Source organism: Lampetra planeri, chromosome 30 (genome assembly GCF_965212315.1).
Source record: "Lampetra planeri chromosome 30, kcLamPlan1.2.h2, whole genome shotgun sequence".
NCBI lineage: Eukaryota > Metazoa > Chordata > Hyperoartia > Petromyzontiformes > Petromyzontidae > Lampetra > Lampetra planeri.
This window is the reverse complement of record NC_136136.1, coordinates 4,666,825-4,685,604: the sequence shown is the minus strand read 5'-3', so window position 1 is coordinate 4,685,604 and position 18,780 is coordinate 4,666,825. Positions and strand designations below refer to the sequence as shown.

The window sequence follows — 18,780 nt, the reverse complement described above, 5'->3', positions numbered from 1 at the left end:
ATACAGAGCAGAGAGATGTGGTTCTGCTATATATATGCTTATATTTTATTTCACTTAAGGGACGGGAGATGAGTGGCGCTGTGCGTATCACCCCGCGCTGTGAACCGGAGTGATCCGAGTTGGATTGCCGGTCACGGCTAAGATCAGTGGCGAGTGATAATAGAATTGTTGCCAGGGCCCCCTCCCTCGCTTCCCCAACCTCCATTGACCAGCGTGGTGAAGTATAGTAAGGCAAAACTCTATTTGCTGAGACGTCGTGGGGATGCCTTCATCCAGCAGTGGATTGACAGGCTGAAAAAATGTGAATTAATTTGACTGCAACCCTCTATTGTGGGCACGGTAAGAATCCCGCTGAGCCAACAACGAAAGTCTCTCTGCCAAGGAAACAAGTTGACATTCTTCCAATCATAAATGTGTTAGTTGGTGTTGCTGTTGTTCTGCAGAAAATTCCCTTTTAGAAAACAGTGCTCCGTGTGCCTCCGTTGGAAGGTGTTCATTTCTTCACAGGCTCTGGCGTCATCACAACAACGTGCGGCATTGCAACACAGGCATCAGAACACATGGCATCACAACAACACGTGGTATCACAACAACACAGGCATCAGAACACGTGGCATCACAACAACACGTGGCATCACAACAACACAGGCATCAGAACACATGGCATCACAACAACACGTGGCGTCACAACAGCACGCGGCATCACTACAAATACAAAGAAAAAATCCCCCGTTTAGTCTTAACAGACTTTTGGGGCAAGTGCTGTTAGCGAGCACTTATGAAGGCCGGCACGGCACACGAGGGGGTGGGTGGCCAACACCACACCCGGCCGTCTTTGTCTCCCCAGGGGCGAAGCTCACACATCACACCAGGTACTCATTTGAGGCGAGGGGAGGCCCAAGTACCGGTTCAGATAATCGTCACCGGTGTTGGCCGTGAGCGGGAATCGAACCCGCGTCGCCAGGTTCGTAGCGCAGCGTAGCGCTAACCGCTACACCACCGCTCCCCACCATCACACAAACACGCTGCGTCACATCAACACGTGCCGCAGCCGTTAAACTTGGGGGGGTCTCATTCGCACGCAACTCCTTGTGTGAGCCGTGGGTACGAAGCGAACCTCTCGGCGCCTGGGAACGCGCGGTCGGACGGAAATCTCCGCTCCCACCCCTTCCCTAATCCCCTTCCAAGCCCCAAGTTTCCTCCTCCCCACCCTAATCCCGTTCCCCCGTGCCTGTCCATTTGTTTTGCTTTGTTCCCCCCCCCCGGCCGCTATCCCCGATGGGGAGATTGCGACCCATTTACCGAATGGCATGTACGCAACCCTGCCCACGTGCCCACGTGCGTGTGACAGAGCGGGGGGGGGAGCGGTAGTGTGGCGGTTAGTGCGCCGCGCTGCGAATAGACTTTAGATTCCATGGTCAATAGCAGCGACGACTGTCTGAGCCGCTTCTGGATCTTCCCTAGGTCGACTCGGCCTTTAAATTAATACCTGGTGCGATGTGTAAACATCGCCGCTCGGGAGACAAAGGCGGTCGGGCGTGATGCTGGCCACCCACCTCCCTCGTGTGCCGTGCCGGCCTTCATTGGTGCTCGCTAACAGCACTTGCCCCAACAGCATGTTAAGGCTATACGGGGGATCTTTGTCTTTGTATTATCGCGCCAGAACCAGGAATGTTTTCGTCGAGGACGGCGACCTTGACAAAGAGGACCCTCCTGGGAAAGCCGGGAACAGGTGGCAACAGCTAGCAGCAGGGTTCCTTGACAGTCAATTCAGTCTCTTTTTAAGTGGCCATGGTGGCTCGCTGTAAAAAGCCCCCCCCCCCCCCCCCGAGGTGACATCCGCGCCCCACCTGGAACGGTGCTGGCGGTGGTCACCGTGGAAAGCGGCGGCGGCGGCGGCAAGGAAGGGGGTGGGAGGAGGGGGGGGGGAGGTCGGGGAGCTTCTCGGAGTAGGAAAAACCCGGCACGGATCCACCGTGCCGCTGGAATCAACTCGGCCTCGTGTGATGCCGCGCGCGCAACGCGGCCCCTGCAGGGCGATCGATTTTGTAGATACCCCACTGATATCTAAAGGACCCTATTATTTTCTTCCCAACGGGGCGATTGAATATTCCGAAAGGCGATGGCTCCGTATATGGGCAGAGTGTACCGGGAGGGTTTTGAAATATTTAATGAGCGTACGGTATTCAGATTGATGCGAGGCACGTCGAGGCTTTGAAGTTAAATGTTACATCTTGACTTAAAGCTTTCGTGACTGCAGGAATTCATGTTTTTGGGGTCTTTCGGTAAAGTCACGTAGATAGGTTCGAATAAAATATATCTACGTGACTTTACCGAAAGACCCAAAGAATAAGTTAAATGTTGTTTTCTAGATTGGGGTATTATAATTCTAAAATGCTTATTTACCCGGGAAAGCCTCGATAAATCTCAAGACTCCTTTTTTAAGAAGGGTCTTGCTCAGTTTTTGGCAGTCGGGGGCAATGCTGCTGCTGCTGCGTACGTGGAGCGGTGGTGCAGCGGTTAGCACGCTGCGCTACGAAACCGGCGTCCTCGTGCGATTCCCGCTCACGGCTAAGATCAGTGACGATGATCTAAACTGGCTTTGGGCCTCCCCTATATTTATTCAGCCTCGAACGAGTACCTGGAGTGGTGTGTAAAAACATCGCCGCTGGGGAGACAAAGGCGGTCGGGCGTGGTGCTGGGCACCCACTCCCTCGTGTGCCGTTCCGGCCTTCATCGGTGCTCGCTAACAGCACTTGCAGTCTGTTAAGGCTATAAGGGGGATTTTTTGTCTTAGTTTATTTTTGTGATCACAGCTGAGTAATGGGCATTGGGATGTTTGGCCAACGCCCTTTACGCCGCGCTATGGGAAGCAACTCGAAAGGCCGGAGACTTCAAACTCCACAGAGGCAGGCGCCCGAGTCGGGAATCTAAATCCCTCAGGGGCTTTTCGCTGTAAGGCGTGATCATATTCATCATCATCATCACCGCCGCCGCCGCCACCACCTTTGCCGCCCCGTCGCCTCGAAGTGCACCTAACCTGGCACCGGTGTTGCGGTGACGTCACCGCCACTTTAAGTGGTGAACGGCGGTTATTGGTGTCAGTGTTGCCCGTGTTTGTTCACGTGTTCTTACTCCAAGAGTGTGATTTTTGGCTGAAGGCTGTGCATCTGAAGTATGCGGTATTTATTTTATTTCCTCCAGCGCAAGAGCAAACAGATTCTCTGTTTCAAATGAACATTTCTTTAGGGAATCTGTGCATGATCATTTAATTGAAAACTATGTTAATTGTGTGTGCAGTGCAATGCATTTCAAGGTGCAAGCATTGTGTGCACACGGCACGAGAGATGACTCCAACGCGTCGAATCGCCCTAACTAGTTGCCCTTTCGTTATACGCAGTGAAGTTTTACGGTGGTTTAATCAGGCGGCGAGAAATCACGGGACCAGGATGAGTCTCATTTTGCAAGAGTAACCTGGGGCATTGGGCTGCCAGTTGGGGACTACGATTGCTGCACTGCGTGTTTCTGTGTAATCCCAATCAGGCCATTTGCAGTGTAATTTTCGAATTTGCCAAATCTGGACACTGACGCTGGCACACAATTGCCTAACTCTTGCGGATATCGGTCAGAGATTATTTTTTTGCTGTGAATCAGGCGGGCACGTATGATTATTATTACCGTTATTGCACACCGCAGTATTTGCCAGGATAGGCCGCTGGATTCGAACAGTGAACCACTGCAAAGAGCGGCGAATGTGCATCACAATCTTTGGAGACATATTGTCTTCCAATTGCAAAAAAAAAGGACATTCTTCAACCACTTGAATCAGGCCCAGGGAATATTATGTAAGATGCGTATGTTGTATATATTTGCGTGCGTGTTTGCTTTTTTTGTTTTTTTATTGTAAATGTTACTAATATAATTGAAAAATAATTACTCCACCCGTGATTTAATCCAAGCGTGCGCATCGGTGCAAGATTCGCATCGGACAACGGGGCCCCTGTGATCTGGGGTTTTGTTTATTGGGGTGGCGGTGTAAGTGGGGATCAGTGGGGGGGGGGGGGGGGTTGCAGGGAGGGGGCCGATGTCCTTCCCTGACAAACCCCACTCCCCATCATCGCTCCTCATTCTCCCGCATGACGATCACGGCGGCGGCGGCGGTGGTGGTGGTGATGCCCCGAATCGCAATCAACACCCACGGAAGCGTCCCAAAAGAGACGCCTCCTCCGCCTTCCCGCTGTCAAATTAAAAAACCATCTCACCCCTGGCGCATTTGAATATGAGGGTCGCCGCGCTCACGCCAGCGATTTGTGAATGCAGAACGAGGTGGGGGGGGGGGGTGGAAGGGGGATCGGGGGGGGGGGTATGATGATGGGCGCGTTTCGTTCGTGGGTTGTTTTGGCCCCCCGGGGGCAGTTGGAATATCGAGGTGGTCTCCGGATTATGTTCACTTGTCGCGCACGGCTCACGCTGCCGCGTTCACGCGCACAGCACGCGACGGCGCTGGGCGCTACTTGTTCAAACTCGCGCGCGCGCGTGCGTGTTCTGTGAACTTCTTTCGCGCCGTACGTAGCCAACCGTGCCATTCGTGTGCGGAAAAATGCACCGCGCGGTGTTGCCATCGTTGATGCCATAAACGTGCAATTACTCTGTTCTTGGTATTTTTTTTTTAGTACACGCACCTATATGATTTTGTTTTATGTGTGTGTGTGTGTGCTCTATTTCGTTGTTGTTGTTGTTGTTATTATTATTCATTCGCCTTCTCTTTTTTTATCGTGTGTCGAGACGCATGGGATTGGTGCCGAACGTGTAATTGTGGGTGGTTGGGGATGGTGGGTTTCTTGGTAAAGCCATGAAATAAACGGGGGAGCGAGCGCTGATGGAATGGAGAGGTGGGGGGGCGTCAGGGTGGGGGTGCTGTGGTGTGTAGCGGTGAGCGCTACGAACCTGGCGACCCGGGTTCGATTCCCGCTCACGGCCAACACCCAGTGACAATTATCTGAATCGGTCCTGGGCCTCCCCTTGGCCACCCACCCGCTCGTGTACCTTGCCTGCCTTTATAGGTGCTCGCTAACTGCACTTGCCCCAAAAGTCTGTTAAGGCTATACGGGGGATCTTTGTCTTTGCTGTGGTGTGTGAGCCCCGCCTCCCATCCCCGCCGCAGCGTGGATTGCCTCAAATTGAACCGCCCACGAAATCCCACCAGATGTTTTTATATTTTTTTAGGGACAAGCCACGAGATAGACGGGGGAGCGAGTGCCGACGGAGTTAGGGGTTTGGGGGGGGGGGCTTTATGGTGGCGGGGGGGGGGGGTGTCAGCCCCCCCACGCTGTCCCCTGATGACTGCGCCGTCTCGCCCCGTGTCATGTGGAGCTCGCCCAAAGTTGCGCCGGGAAACATCACAAAGTGAACTTCCCGCGAAGTCAGTAAATACGATAATTACTCAAAACACCGGGCGTTACTGTGCGCGCGCGCGCGTGGGTGCGTGCGTGTGAGTGTGCACGTGTGCGCGTGAGTGTGCACGTGTGCGCGTGAGTGTGCACGTGTGCGCGTGAGTGTGCACGTGTGCGCGTGAGTGTGCACGTGTGCGCGTGAGTGTGCACGTGTGCGCGTGAGTGTGCACGCGTGCACGTGTGTGCGTGAGTGTGCACATGAGTGTGCACGTGAGTGAGCACGCTTGTACGTGAGTGTGCACGTGTGCGCGTAATGCACTCTAAGTACGGAAGATGGACTCCTGACCCTACTGGTCTACGTGCTGGTTGCTCCGCGAGTGGTTAATGGCCGTGTTGTTTGTTTTGTTTTTGCCTTCCCCCCCCCACCCCCCCGTGTCTCTGTGTGTGCATGCGTCGTTGCGCGCGATGTGTTTGCGATGCTCGCAGGCTGTTCGAGACGCACCCCGAGTGCAAGGATTCCTTCTTCCAGTTCCGCGATATCGAGGATGTGCAGCGGCTTCGGCTGAGCAAACAGCTCCGCTCCCACGGGCTCAGGCAAGGGGCTCAGCCGCGAAAGCGTTCACGATTCCATCCCCCACCCTCTCCTCTCCCCTTCCCTCCCCTCCACCTTCCCTCCCCTCCACCTTCTCTCCTGTCCACCTTCTCTCCTCTCCACCTTCCCTCCCCTCCACCTCCCCTCCCCTCCACCTTCCCTACCCATCCACCTTCTCTCCTCTCCACCGCCCGCTCCGATCAGACACGACGCGAAACGATCCCAACGCAAACCCGCTCCGTGTCCGCTCTCTCTCTCGCCCCTCTCTCGCTCTCGCCCTCCCTCCCTCTCGCATCGTCACCATCGCTATCGCCGGCCACGAGCAAAGTCATTGACGTTCGAATGGAATGCGATTTGTTGTCTTGTTGTTGTTGTCACGCCGCGTGTGGATTGTCGAGGTTTCTGAAGCCATTCCGGTGGCCACTGTGCAGGCTTGCCGCCGGGTGTCTGTCTGTGATGCAGGACCCCCGAGAATCAACGATTGCAGGGGCCAGTACTGGATCACGTGATCCACGGTCTGTGAATCGGCGGTGCAGGAGGCAATGTGGGATCACGTGGTCCACGGTTTGAGAATCGGAAACGCAGGGGGCTTTGTGGAATCACGTGATCCACGGTTTGTGAGAATCGGAAATGCAGGAGGCAATGTGGGATCACGTGATACACGGTTTGTGAATCGGCAGTACAGGGGGCAGTGCTGGATCACGTGATCCACGGTTTGTGAATCGGAAATGCAGGAGGCAATGTGGGATCACGTGATACACGGTTTGTGAATCGGCAGTGCAGGGGGCAGTGCTGGATCACGTGATCCACGGTTTGGGAATCGGCAGTGCAGGGGGCAATGTGGGGTCACGTGATACACAGTTTGTGAATCGACAGTGCACGGGGCAATGTGGGATCACGTGATCCACGGTTTGGGAATCGGCGGCACAGGGGGTAGTGCTGGATCACGTGATCAACGGTCTGAATCGGCGGTGCAGGTGGGATCACGTGATCAGTGGTCTGGCCATGGTGGCCGCAGTCACATTGCAAACTCTCTTCGTTTTCCATCGAATTGACACGTGACGATTCACTCATTCATCAGCCTACGAATCAGTGTCGCAATTCAGGACCCAGATTTAATTGAAGAATCGATCGTTGTTGTTTTTTTGTCGTTGGGAGTCTCTCGTTTGTGCTCACTGTCAAGCACGTTCCGTCTTCATCATTCATCCCATTCATCGTCGTCAGCCGTGATCAATCCACTGCTACACGAAGGGATCCCCTGAGCCGTCGCCATCTCTCGCGGTTCTACGACGCAAGAATCCACCCAGCACCCGTACGCACGCGAGCTGATTTAGTTTTTTCCGCGAGCTGAATAAATCCTTGCTGAATGGATGGCCTCTATGTTGGGTTCCACTCACATCTAACGTAGCCTTGTCGCAGCATTCACACGCCGCGTATCACGATTGGCCCATTCATGGCTTTACACTGACGATGCACGCATTGAAGCGCGTGTGTGATCATCGATTTTGTTACGCAAATCTTCATTATCATCAAACATCATGTTCATATTTTTCTTCTTGGTTCTTTCGATAAAGTCACGTAGAATGGAAATAAAAAAAACATAATAAAATAATATAATATCATGTTCATAACTGAGGCTCATGGGTCCATGTGAATGACCCATGCTTTCCACTATTCATGATCTCTAACGCCTCTCAGTGCGTCGTCCAATCCAGCTACCCACGTACCCCGCAGCTGATTCCCTTTCTTTCTCCTCCGCTTCTCGTCGGATGTTTACTCGCGCGGAATCCACTTCATCACTTCTCCAGTTGAACCACCGACGATGTGGACCAGCGGGAGGCTACCCCGGCGTTTCGTTCGACTCCCGAGTAATTTCCCGCCGCTCGCATCAATTCTCCGTTGGCGCCTCTCCGTTTGTCGTTGTCTCGCGAGCTCCCTCTCAGCACTCCCTCCCCACCCTTCTTGTCGCACCACGTCAGCCGAGGCGTTCGGCCCTCTCTTCTCGTCCTTCCTGAGCGAATGAAAGCGTCCAAGATGAGACGTGGGAGAGAAAGAAAGACAGAAATGACGCGGCGGTAAAAATGAGACCAAAACAATGATCGATTCTCAAATCAAATCACGACCCCCCACCCCCCGAATTATGGCAATTTACTGAATTGCTGTGCGGAAGAGTCTCGTCTTCCGGCGTCGTTATTACGATCGTCATTGGCTATTCTCAGTCGATAGCTTTCGTGATGGCGCCTTTGTGCTGATGCCAGCACATTTAATCGATCCTCTGCTGCTGCCTCTGCTGCTGCCGATGCTGCGATCCATTTGTGGGCTCCGCGCAAGGCATCGCCGTTGACCGTGTGGGCGATGCGTTGGATTCTGAATCCCCCCCCCCACCTCCCCATAAGCAGACTCCCGACGCAAATTTCCTGACAGTTACCGAAAACCAACGCTTGGGAGTTGGAAGTGACCGCTACGCTCTTCCCCACAGATTTGCGTCTTTCTTCCCCCCCCCCCCCCCCCGCGATCGTGAGCACATTTTTCATCCAATTACAGATTTTCATTGAGTTTCCCCCCTTAGCCTTTAGCGGACCTTTCCAATTCCCGCTTCGTTAGCTTTCAGTCGATGTAATACGAAGGGACGCCACTTATTTAGGGTCCGTGGAGGGTTAGGGGGTCAGGGTTTATGGTTACGGTTAAGGGGTTCAGCAGTTGTAGTGCCCAAGGCCACTTTTCATGCCCAGCTTCTATGGCGGGGACTGTGGTCTCAGCTAAGAGGTTCGTGAATTTTTCTAACCTAAAAAAAAAATTGGATGCAAATCACCGTGCAAATTCGACCTCCATTTCTCGTTGACAGTCACTTCACGAAGCTTCTTATGAAGTTGCTGCTCCAGTGGACTTGTGCATCACTTAATAGGTTAATTAGAGATAGCGGATAGATTTTTTTTAACTCCTGTCAGATGGAAAAAGAGGCGTCTCAATATTTTGGCAGTCTGGTTTCTTGAATAATTATACAATCGTGTTAAATTTGCCTGATCTCACCCAATCTCAGTAGCTCGGCAGGTTCAGGGCTGGCTACTACTTTGGTAATTGGCCACCGTCAAAGTACTAGTGGGGATAGGAGCGGTGGCACAGTGGGTACACACACTACGCTGTGAACCCAGAAACCTCAGTTCAATTCCTGGCCATGGCGAACATCAGTGGTCAGTGAAATCTGAATCGATCCTGGGCCTCCCCTTTTTCACCAACCTGCCCTGATTAGTGTGGTGAAGGAAGCTCAAACTACCCGCACGGTACGGGGAGAATTTCATCCAGCAGTGAATTAACAATAAGCCGTGAACAATAATTTTTAGTTTCATTTAATTAGTACTAAAATGCTTGCCGCTGAATTGCATTTTCTCCGATGAATCGGATGGAGATGATTTAAGTAAGCGACTAAATGCGTGCCTATATGAAACCCACGGATGAAGTCGCGCGCGGATTCCATCGCTTAGTGAACCACAACACTTGAATCTAAATGCGAGACTGCCCTCTTTTATAAAAAAAATATTCGCCAGTTCCCCTCCCATGCTCTATGGTTGTATTCGTTATGGCCCAATCTCGGCACTGAACTTAACCACGTACACGCGGGGTCCGTTCCTAAACCTGAGACCGCTCTTAAATACCTGAACCCAGGGTGGCAGTGACCTGGCCAACCCTCGCCCTCCCCCAAAGGAAATCACCCCCCCTCTCCTCCCCATCGCCTGCTCTGATCAGTCTGGTGTGCCCGATACCGTCGATGCGACTGGCAATGCCGTCCAGAATTTCAGGATGTCGCAATGTGATGATGTGAGAGAGGATGTGGAATTTTAAAATATATTTTTAATACGAGCGAAACAATTCCGCTGGCGCCTGGCTGGCAAGCGCAGCGGCGCGCAACCGAGAAAAGGAAACCACACGGCGTTTGTTTTATCGAATCAAAATTCAATTTGTACGAGACTCCACGTGAGCAAACAAACAAGAAAAGGGCTTTGCAATTAGGCGGAATAATAACAACAGGGGGTGCATTCCGAACGCCCCTGGAATTGTTAACGAATATCGGCAGCGGCCACTCCAGTCCCACCCCCCGGCTTCTGAACATTGCACGCGAATGAACGGGCATTGGACCGCGGAAGATTGAATTTCGCTGTTTGTAAAAAAAAAAAATGAGGCGTTTCCTTTTTATAACGCTACAAATAATCTGCTTAATTGAGCAATGTAAGGAAACAATATTCAACCGCCGCCCCCCCCCCCCAATAAAATGAAATAACTGAGCCGAAATTAAGCGGCCGCTTAATTTAACCACAATAGCTGCCGTTGGAGGATTTGGGCCGCATTAAGTTTTGCAAAGTGGCACGCAAGTTTACCGCTGTGGCCACGACTGCTACCACTGCTGCTGTTGCTGTCTCCGTACCGTCGGGACTTAGCCTCGGCTTCAATTGGCCACAACTAACCGAGACATCACCCGGCACGCGCTCCTCGAAACGATATTGGGGGCTCGCAATGCCCCCCCCGCCCGCCTCCCCACGCACCCCGCTGTGTTGAACACCGAGAGTCAACTGAGAGTCAAGTGGGGTGTTCACAGGGCAACGGGCGCAAATGAATTGCCACCCGACACGGACGTCGCCATTTCCACCTTTACCTTATTAGCTTATCTGTAGTTGGGTTTTTTTTCTCTTCCGCTCCGAACGCGCCAGCCCCCCCTCCCCCCCACCAAAGCACTTACATTGCAGGATATTGCTGAGTTGTCACGCATTCACGATTGCATTAGACTGAGTAACGATACGCGTGCCAGCTCCATCCATTCATCCATTGCTGTTTTGTTGTTGTTGTCGTTCCAATACTTCGACCTGCGCTAATGGAGGCCGCGGCGTAGCGGGTGTGACGCGCCCACGCTCGCAATCCGTTCAGTCAAAACAGCGGGAGAAGGTTTCTTAAATCCCTCACCAACTCCCCCCCCCCCCCGCCTTACACACCACCACCTCTGTCTACTCAACCGGCAAGTATAAATGGGTACGGCGCAGTCAAGGTCTTGTGCGGTGTGGTAAAGTGTAGGTGCTCCCACCCTCTTCAAAATACATCTGCCTCGGCATGATGGGATAGGCGAAATGCCCTCTCACAGGGGTTCTCTCCAGCTCTGCCCAGTCGTGGCCCTTCCACCAGCGGTGGAGTGAGCAGGCACTTGCAGGGCCGCGCATTTATCCTCTGACACCTCCATGCGGTTTAATCTGTCTGGATTTGACCCCCCCCTCTCCCTTCTCCACCCTCCCCCCCCAAATCGTGCTCGGGATGCACGGTAGAGAATTGTTTGGCATCTGCCGCGCCACCCGTTAGGGAAACGGCACACACACACACAAGAGTAATGCCTCTGTGCTTAAGAACCTTAAATAATTCATGCCCGGCTCATTGGAAGAGCGGGGGGGGGGGAAATACGCTCGCCCCAACTTTGTGGTGTACAACGCAGCATTCCGTGAGAACATTGACTCGAATGTGCGTGCGTGTGTGTGTGTCCTAGTTGGAATAATTAAGGTGACGTTAAGGTGGCATCATACTCGTCCACTCATTCTGCCAATATCTACCATGGGGTCGAGCGTGGCTAGTGCACACCAAGTGTTGTAGGCTCATCGCTGCACGGGCCTTAGACCAATGAGTGTGTTCCACACACACACACAGATTTAGTCCATTCACCGGATTGAGTCTGCGGCTTGAATCCATCCGTGCAGAGCCGTGAGTTGCTATCCCTTCACACGTGTGGATTTTTTTGTCATGGGGTGCTCTGAATTCATCCCAAACATTCCATGGCAGGACCCTCCTGTAAAAGAGTCTTGCGACTCTGTGGGGCTATTCTTGTTAAATCATCGTTGGCATTATTATTTTTTTCTGTGTTAAGGTGGAGAGAGTTTGATTCAGTGAGTGGGCGAGCGAGCAGGCGAGCGAGCGAGCGGGCGAGCCCGCGGCCATGCATCACCATTTTCCAATCGAGGTTACGTCCCAGCTTCACGATTTACAACTTCCTTCTTGCTCTTTGATTAACGAAGAGCGACAGAGACCTTTGGCTCTGAGACCTGCAAAACTTTCCCCGACACAAAAATGCAAAAGTTCCCCTTCGCTATGCACATTCGTGGCGCGCCGTTTCTTGGCGGCTCCGTAATGAAGCCAGAATTAAACGCAGGGCTCCCCGCATCTCCTGCTTCACCACCAAAGAACCGCCGATGAATATTTCGCATTCTCTTCCCAGTGACGCCGCATTATACGTCCACGCGAGCACAGACGCTGGGGCGAGAAATCAACCTGCCCCCCTCCCCCCATCCCCGCATATGTATTTATATACGCCGACATCTGGGCGCAAAGTGATCTGATTAAACGTGCATTTGTTTTGGCAATTTTTTTGGGATGGGGGGGGGGGGCGACTCGAACGCCCGTTTGCTATCGTGGCCGCCGTGGGAGATGAGAACTGATGGCACGGATGAAATGCGATAATTTACTTTTTGGGGGGGGGGGGTATCGTGGCATATTGTTGTAATGCAGGTTACAATCCCGTCTGTCTTCATCGCCCCCCACTCCCCTGACCCCCCCCCCCCCCCCCCGTTAACCACCCCCGCCCCCCAAATATAAATGCGCAGTCACTTAGGTTTCAATGCCAGGACGCGCGTGTTTTGTGGCCAAATTGGAGAAATGAAGGCGGTGTTTGGCAGCTAATGCGATCAGTGGTCGCTTGTAATGCTACATATGATTTCCCTGTCAATTACATCCATTAGTCACACCTGTTAGGAGAGCCGTGCAAACCCACGGGAAAATAATAATAATAATATCCCTTGCATTTTAGTCGCACATCGTCCGTGGCCTCCTGAGCCTCTCCGCTAATTAAATCAAACGAGACTTGCTGGTGCAGAGAATAAACAACAACAGCAGCAGCAGCAACAGGTGGAAACAAGCTGCCGGATGATCGAGAGGCAGCAGAAAGCACAAAATAACTTGGGGATGCGTTTGTGAAAAATGCCCTCGGGCAACTAATGCCTCGACAACTGACGTTCGCAGCAGGCCTCAACGTTGCGATGTCCACTGCGCAATTGATCGTCTTCTCTTTGAATGGAAAGAGCGACGTCTGCAAGAGTGGCTCGAGTTTTGATGTCTCGTCAAGACGCGTCGTAGGGATGCGGGGGTGGGGGGGGGTAAACGTTTATCGCCTCCCCCCCACCCTCCCCGAGCAAGACTCTTCACGACTCGTTCCCATGCCTTGACGTTCGTCCACGCAATTGCAGCGGGCGTCGTCTTTTTTTTTGTTATAATCGCCACGGAGATTCAACGATAAACTCATAGATACGTAAAAAATATATATTTTTTTAAAACATCCTATTTGTTTTCTTTCGGCACGGAGTGGAGAAGGTCCGGAGTGATCGGCCACGTGGCTTTATTCGTGATTATTATTCAATCGGCTGAAATATATAAACAAATATTATTTGTTTTTGGCAGTGGGGAAAAAAATAACATTCCCTGTTTGTTTACTTGACCGGTTAAAAATTTATACAAGATTTTTGAAGCAGCAATAACACTGAATTCAATTATTTGAAGTGCATTCGTGTTGTTAGGCCAGGCAATGACTTTCAAAATAATCACGTGCACCGTTCCGCATGTTATATTTCTAAAGGTTCTCCGTGTCAGTGCGTCTACAGTTGCTCGCGCATGTAATTTACAGAATACGCTTTGGAATTTGTGGAGCGGCGAGATATGACCGCGTCTTGAGGAAACTTTACAGAATATGAAGGGGGGGGGGGGGGGGGGTACTGTCAATGTACACCGCTGGGAAGTGGAAAAATCATTCAATAGGCATCTAAAAACACATTCTTGCGGAGGGAGCTCGTAGGAACGTTGGGTTGCTCGGTCAATGGCCAGGGTCAACGGCGGCGTGGTGTATTCCGCAAATATGCCCGACTGTGAGGGCAGGCACAAGCCGGCGTGAGTAGGTTAAACGTTGAGTTTTATAAGGGCACCACGGGGTGACCAGCCCCTCCCCACCCAGCCCCACCCCTCCCACCCCCCACCCAGCCCCACCCTCCCCACCCAGCCCCTCCCCACCCTCCCCTCCCCACCCAGCCCCTCCCTCCCCACCCAGCCCCTCCCTGCACGACGGACGGACGGACACAATCATCACCTGTGGGCTGGTGTAACCAGGAGGTTCCTGCCAGTATTATAACTATAATCGGCATGTCTGCTATGAAGAAGAGCCATTGCCTGAAATGTCGCCTGCTATTTATAATTTGACCTCTCCATGGCAGTGTTACTGGCGAAAGTGTTTTGTGTCACTCGTGCTTGCGCACCTCTGCCAAGTATTCACTCGAGTGTGTATGTGTGTGTATTTGTGTGTGGGGAGCGGTAGTGTAGCGGTTTATAGCGCGCTGCCCTGCGAACCTGGCGATCCGGGTTCAATCCCTGCTCACGGCGAACACCAGTGACGGTCATATTATCTGAACCAGTCTTGGGCCTCCCCTCGGTCGACTCAGCCTCAAATGAGTACCTGGTGCGGTGTGTAAACATCGCCACTAGGGAGATAAAGGCGGACAGGCGTGGTGTTGGCCACCCTCTCCCTCGTCTGCCGTGCCGGCCTTCATAGATGCTCGCTAACAGCACTTGTCCTAACAGTCTGTTTAGGCTGTACGGGGGATCTTTGTCTTTGCATCAGGGTAACTGGCGATGGAGAAACATTGCGTATTCAGTGCGGATTTCAGAACCACCCATAGCTGTGTGCCATCGTAATTCAAACTTGTGAAACAATGTGCCTTCTCTTATATCCACAACAATCAATCTGGGATACGCAATCAACATTTTATAATTGCCTGCTTTTGAACATAACACAGGCAAATGTCGAAATTTCCATAAATAATGCCCACAAGTATCACAGTGATGCTGTCAGACTCCTCACTCATCAACTATTCCGCACATCACCCCACTGCTGCGATCTCTCCACTGGCTCCCAATCCAGTTGCAGGTCGACCACAAACACTTCACTCCCTGTCCTCGCCTTGCTCCATAGACTCACCCCCTCCAACCTCTCCCCTCTCATCTCACTCTACTCCCCTCCACACACTCTCCTACCTCTCCCCTCTCATCTCGCTCTACTCCCCTGCACATTATCCTACATCTGCCCTGTCCTCTCACTCTACTCCCCCCAACACACTCTCCTGCCTCTCCCCTCTCCTCTCACTCTACCACATTTCATATCCCTCTACTCCCACACACATTTTCTTACCTCTCATCTCGCTCTACTCCCCTGCACACATTCTCCTACATCTGCCCTGTCCTCTCACTCTACTCCCTCCCAACACACTCTCCTACCTCTCCCCTCTCCCCTCACTCTACTCTACGCACACACACACACTCTCCACTCCAGCAACCAAGTATTTCCGTCGAAGTCTTCACGGTCAGCCGTTGCAAAGTAGGAGGTCGCACCATCTCTTCTGCTGCCCCCGGGTGTCTGAAATCCCCCCCCCTCCACTGCGCTCCATGCTCTGAACTCTCTGCTGTTGTGAACGTCCACGATCCAGACGTTGCTTTTCCCCTCTCTGCCGATAACTGACGGCCTCTCTCTGTTAAATAAATACGTCTTCTTGTTTCTGTACAGCATCTTGAGATGTGGTCACATACAAGACGCTCTGTAAATCCACATGCATTGTGCATTGTAAATTGTATTAGCGAGACTCGAGAAATGTATACAGGAACCATTCAGGAAGTAAACACGTTGGGTATAACTATTGCGTTGGCAGAAGGCCAAGTTCTGCCAATATTTTGTGGGAAAATTGTCAAAATGCCATATTTAACAGTTTTTTAAAATAACTATACTTGGCACAAAACGACTGCGCAACCAATGAAGAACGAGGCCCTCGTGGTCTCACAGCGGTGCACTTTTTTCTGACAATAAGTTCCTCGTTTGTTGGCCAGGTGGCTCGGAGGGCAGAGCTCGGAGGTCAGAGCGCTGAGGTGCTGGGTTCGAACCCAGGCAGCCGCTGCATGCGACTAAACCGAGTTCTCAAGTGTAGCGAGTTGGTGTTTCAAAAATGACTTTTCCTAATTAGTTTTGGCCCTTGTCGGTTCTCTCATTCTGCCACGAAGTGTTTCTGCTTCCTTTAACACATTTACTTTCTCTTCATGCGTGGTGCATTGAGACAGCGTGCAAATAATAACTCTCATTATTATCTCATTATTACAGTCGTAAATCCATTCACCGATGACCACACGCACATATAGCCATGACATTAATTTTTATTCTGTACTTAATTTGGCTGAATCCCAGCTGTCGGGAATTTTTAAAAATATATCACACTTACTGTCATGCGATGAACATTATTCTCCGTGGCGGCGCAAGTGAGAAAGTGCTGTCCCCCACATTGTGGATTAGACACCATTAAAACTGACCTCGAAAGTAGCTCTTTAATATCCACTTACACGGGCCATTGACCAACACAGAGGGCTAAACTGCTCCACAAGAGCTCTGAATGGATGCGTCGTCTTGTGACACAACACCGGAAGCACAATCAAAATAAATTTGGATCGGAAGATTGAAAAAAAAGAGCTAACTTTTAAGTTTCGCATGTTAGAACACAATCGCGTCGTGAGAAACAGGAGTTAGAAGGGATCTCGGCTAGCGTCTCCATTTGGCCCGAAATGCCGAATTGTATTCATCCATCTGAAAACGTTGATATTATATTTATTTTATCCGCAGAATAAATTACCGTGCGCTCAGACAGTTAAACACCGGCGTGGCACGCGAGAGAGAGAGATGAGAATCCGTTACCCACCGGGATATTTCTGTGTGGATCACGAACTACCACCCTCCCCACCACCCACCACCCCCACGACCACCTTCCTCACCACCCCCCACCATCCCAACCACCCCCCCGACCACCCTCCCCACCAACCCCACTACCCCCCCCCCACCACCCCTCCCTACCACCCTCCCCACCACCCCCATAACCATCCTCCCCACCACCCCCACCTCTCCCACCACCCCCCTCCCAACCACCCTGCCCACCACCACCACCCTCCCCACCATCCCCACCACCACCCCCACCACGCTCCCCATCACCCCCACCACCCCCCCCCACCACCCCTCTCTACCACCCTCCCCACCACCCTCCCCACCACGCCCACCACCACCCTCCCCACCCTCCCCACCACCCCCCCCACCACCCTCCCCACTACCCCCACCAAAACGCAGGGCGGTGGTGGCAGCGTAATTGACTTCCAATTTATTGGCGGCAGAACTGTCAGAGGAGTGGGACCGGGGTAGGCGGACGGCCCGAGAAATGTCTTCAAAAGGATGTGAAGATTGATCTCACCGCTGGACAATGCATCCACAGGCAGTGCCACGGCACTTACGCTTCTCGATGATTTGTGCGCATGGGTACGAATTTAATTTAAGTAGGTGGCGGGAGGGGTAGAGGGGTAGGGGGTGGAACGATGAATTTATTGATTATTTAAATATCGATTTTTGTCTTTGCTTCTTGATGTTTTAGGGACTTTATTTATTAATTTACAACAACAACAACATGCAGAAACGGACGGAAACCTGGAATGCGAATTCGCCGGGGGGCGATGATCGGAGCGAGCGCCCGCGCGCGGCACCACCTGTAAATCGCAGCGTTCTCCAGCTCGCGATCGAGGAAAATTGGAGGAGGCAAGCAAGAGGAATCTTTTAATTAAGGGAACTTTGGCGGAGTGACACAACGAAGGAGATCGGCGCAGGTGGAGGAGGAGAATAGATGATAAAAAGCCAAAGGGGAGGGAGATGAAAGGGGTGCGGCAGAAGAATGAGCCCGTGTCACGAGAGAAGAGTCGGATCAAGAGCAAATGTTTCTCTCGATTGAAATCGGTTTTTTTTCGTATTCTTTTTCTCCCAGGTATTGTCCCGGGCACAATAAGGAAGCAAGTGCACTTGACGGCATACCTTGCTTCAACGATTGCCGGCATGACAATCAAATAGATGTTTTCATTTTTAGAGCTGGAATTCTGCCAATGTAATTGAAAATTTCAGATTGTAATGCGATGGGTGTGTTTTTTTTGTGTGTGTGTGCAGTCATTAGTGATCGGGGTAAGACCTTGAACCGACCGCTGCGCTTTGAGAAACCAGTTGAATCGCCGACGACTGAAACCCGGATTCAAACCCAGGAACCCAGTTAATGCTGGCTCTGTCTCCAACCACATCATGTTTAATTGACTCGCAAAGATTTCACTCACGTCGCGGTTCGATGATTTGTAATCGAGATTAAATTCAGCCATCAGTCAGTGGTAATTTCTCATCTTTACCGTCCGTCGGGTTTCTTCTGTCTTGTTTGCTTTGTCTCGTTCGTTCAATTTATCATCGTTATCAGCCGTGATCAACCCACGGCTGTATGAAAGCTGGCTCCAAGTTTTGCCCATCGATTGCATGCCCGTGATACAACAATCCATACAGCTCTTGCACAAGATCAGATTTCATCGCTCCATTAGCCTAAAGATAATATGAGCGCATACCTTGCATGCGTCATAAATAATCAATGCACGCATGCACAATTTAATGAAATTATGTCCACTGTATGAATTGATTCTAAGGCGAAAGTCGATTAATTGTAACGTACCCAATTTTTTGTATTGATTGTTTTAAACGTTTGGATTATAACATAATGTACATACCAAAAAACAACAAAAGTCTCTGCTTGGGTATTTGCCAAAAAACATTGCACACGTGCCACATATTTGAACTCTGCGCACGTCCATATCAGTGTGTGTGTCGGTGCGTGCTGTGTACGTGTACGG

The 18,780-nt window shown here is 51.7% G+C and overlaps 1 protein-coding gene across 1 annotated transcript in view; it reads left to right on the top strand.

The window, feature by feature from the left end:
• Positions 1-18,780, top strand: part of LOC144728823 (neuroglobin-like) — a 51,548-nt gene that overhangs the window by 16,085 nt on the left and 16,683 nt on the right. Inside the window, exon 3 of the mRNA XM_078608504.1 lies at positions 5,880-5,987. Within this exon, the coding sequence (XP_078464630.1) occupies positions 5,880-5,987 (108 nt within the window). The remainder of the gene's footprint in view (positions 1-5,879; positions 5,988-18,780) is intronic.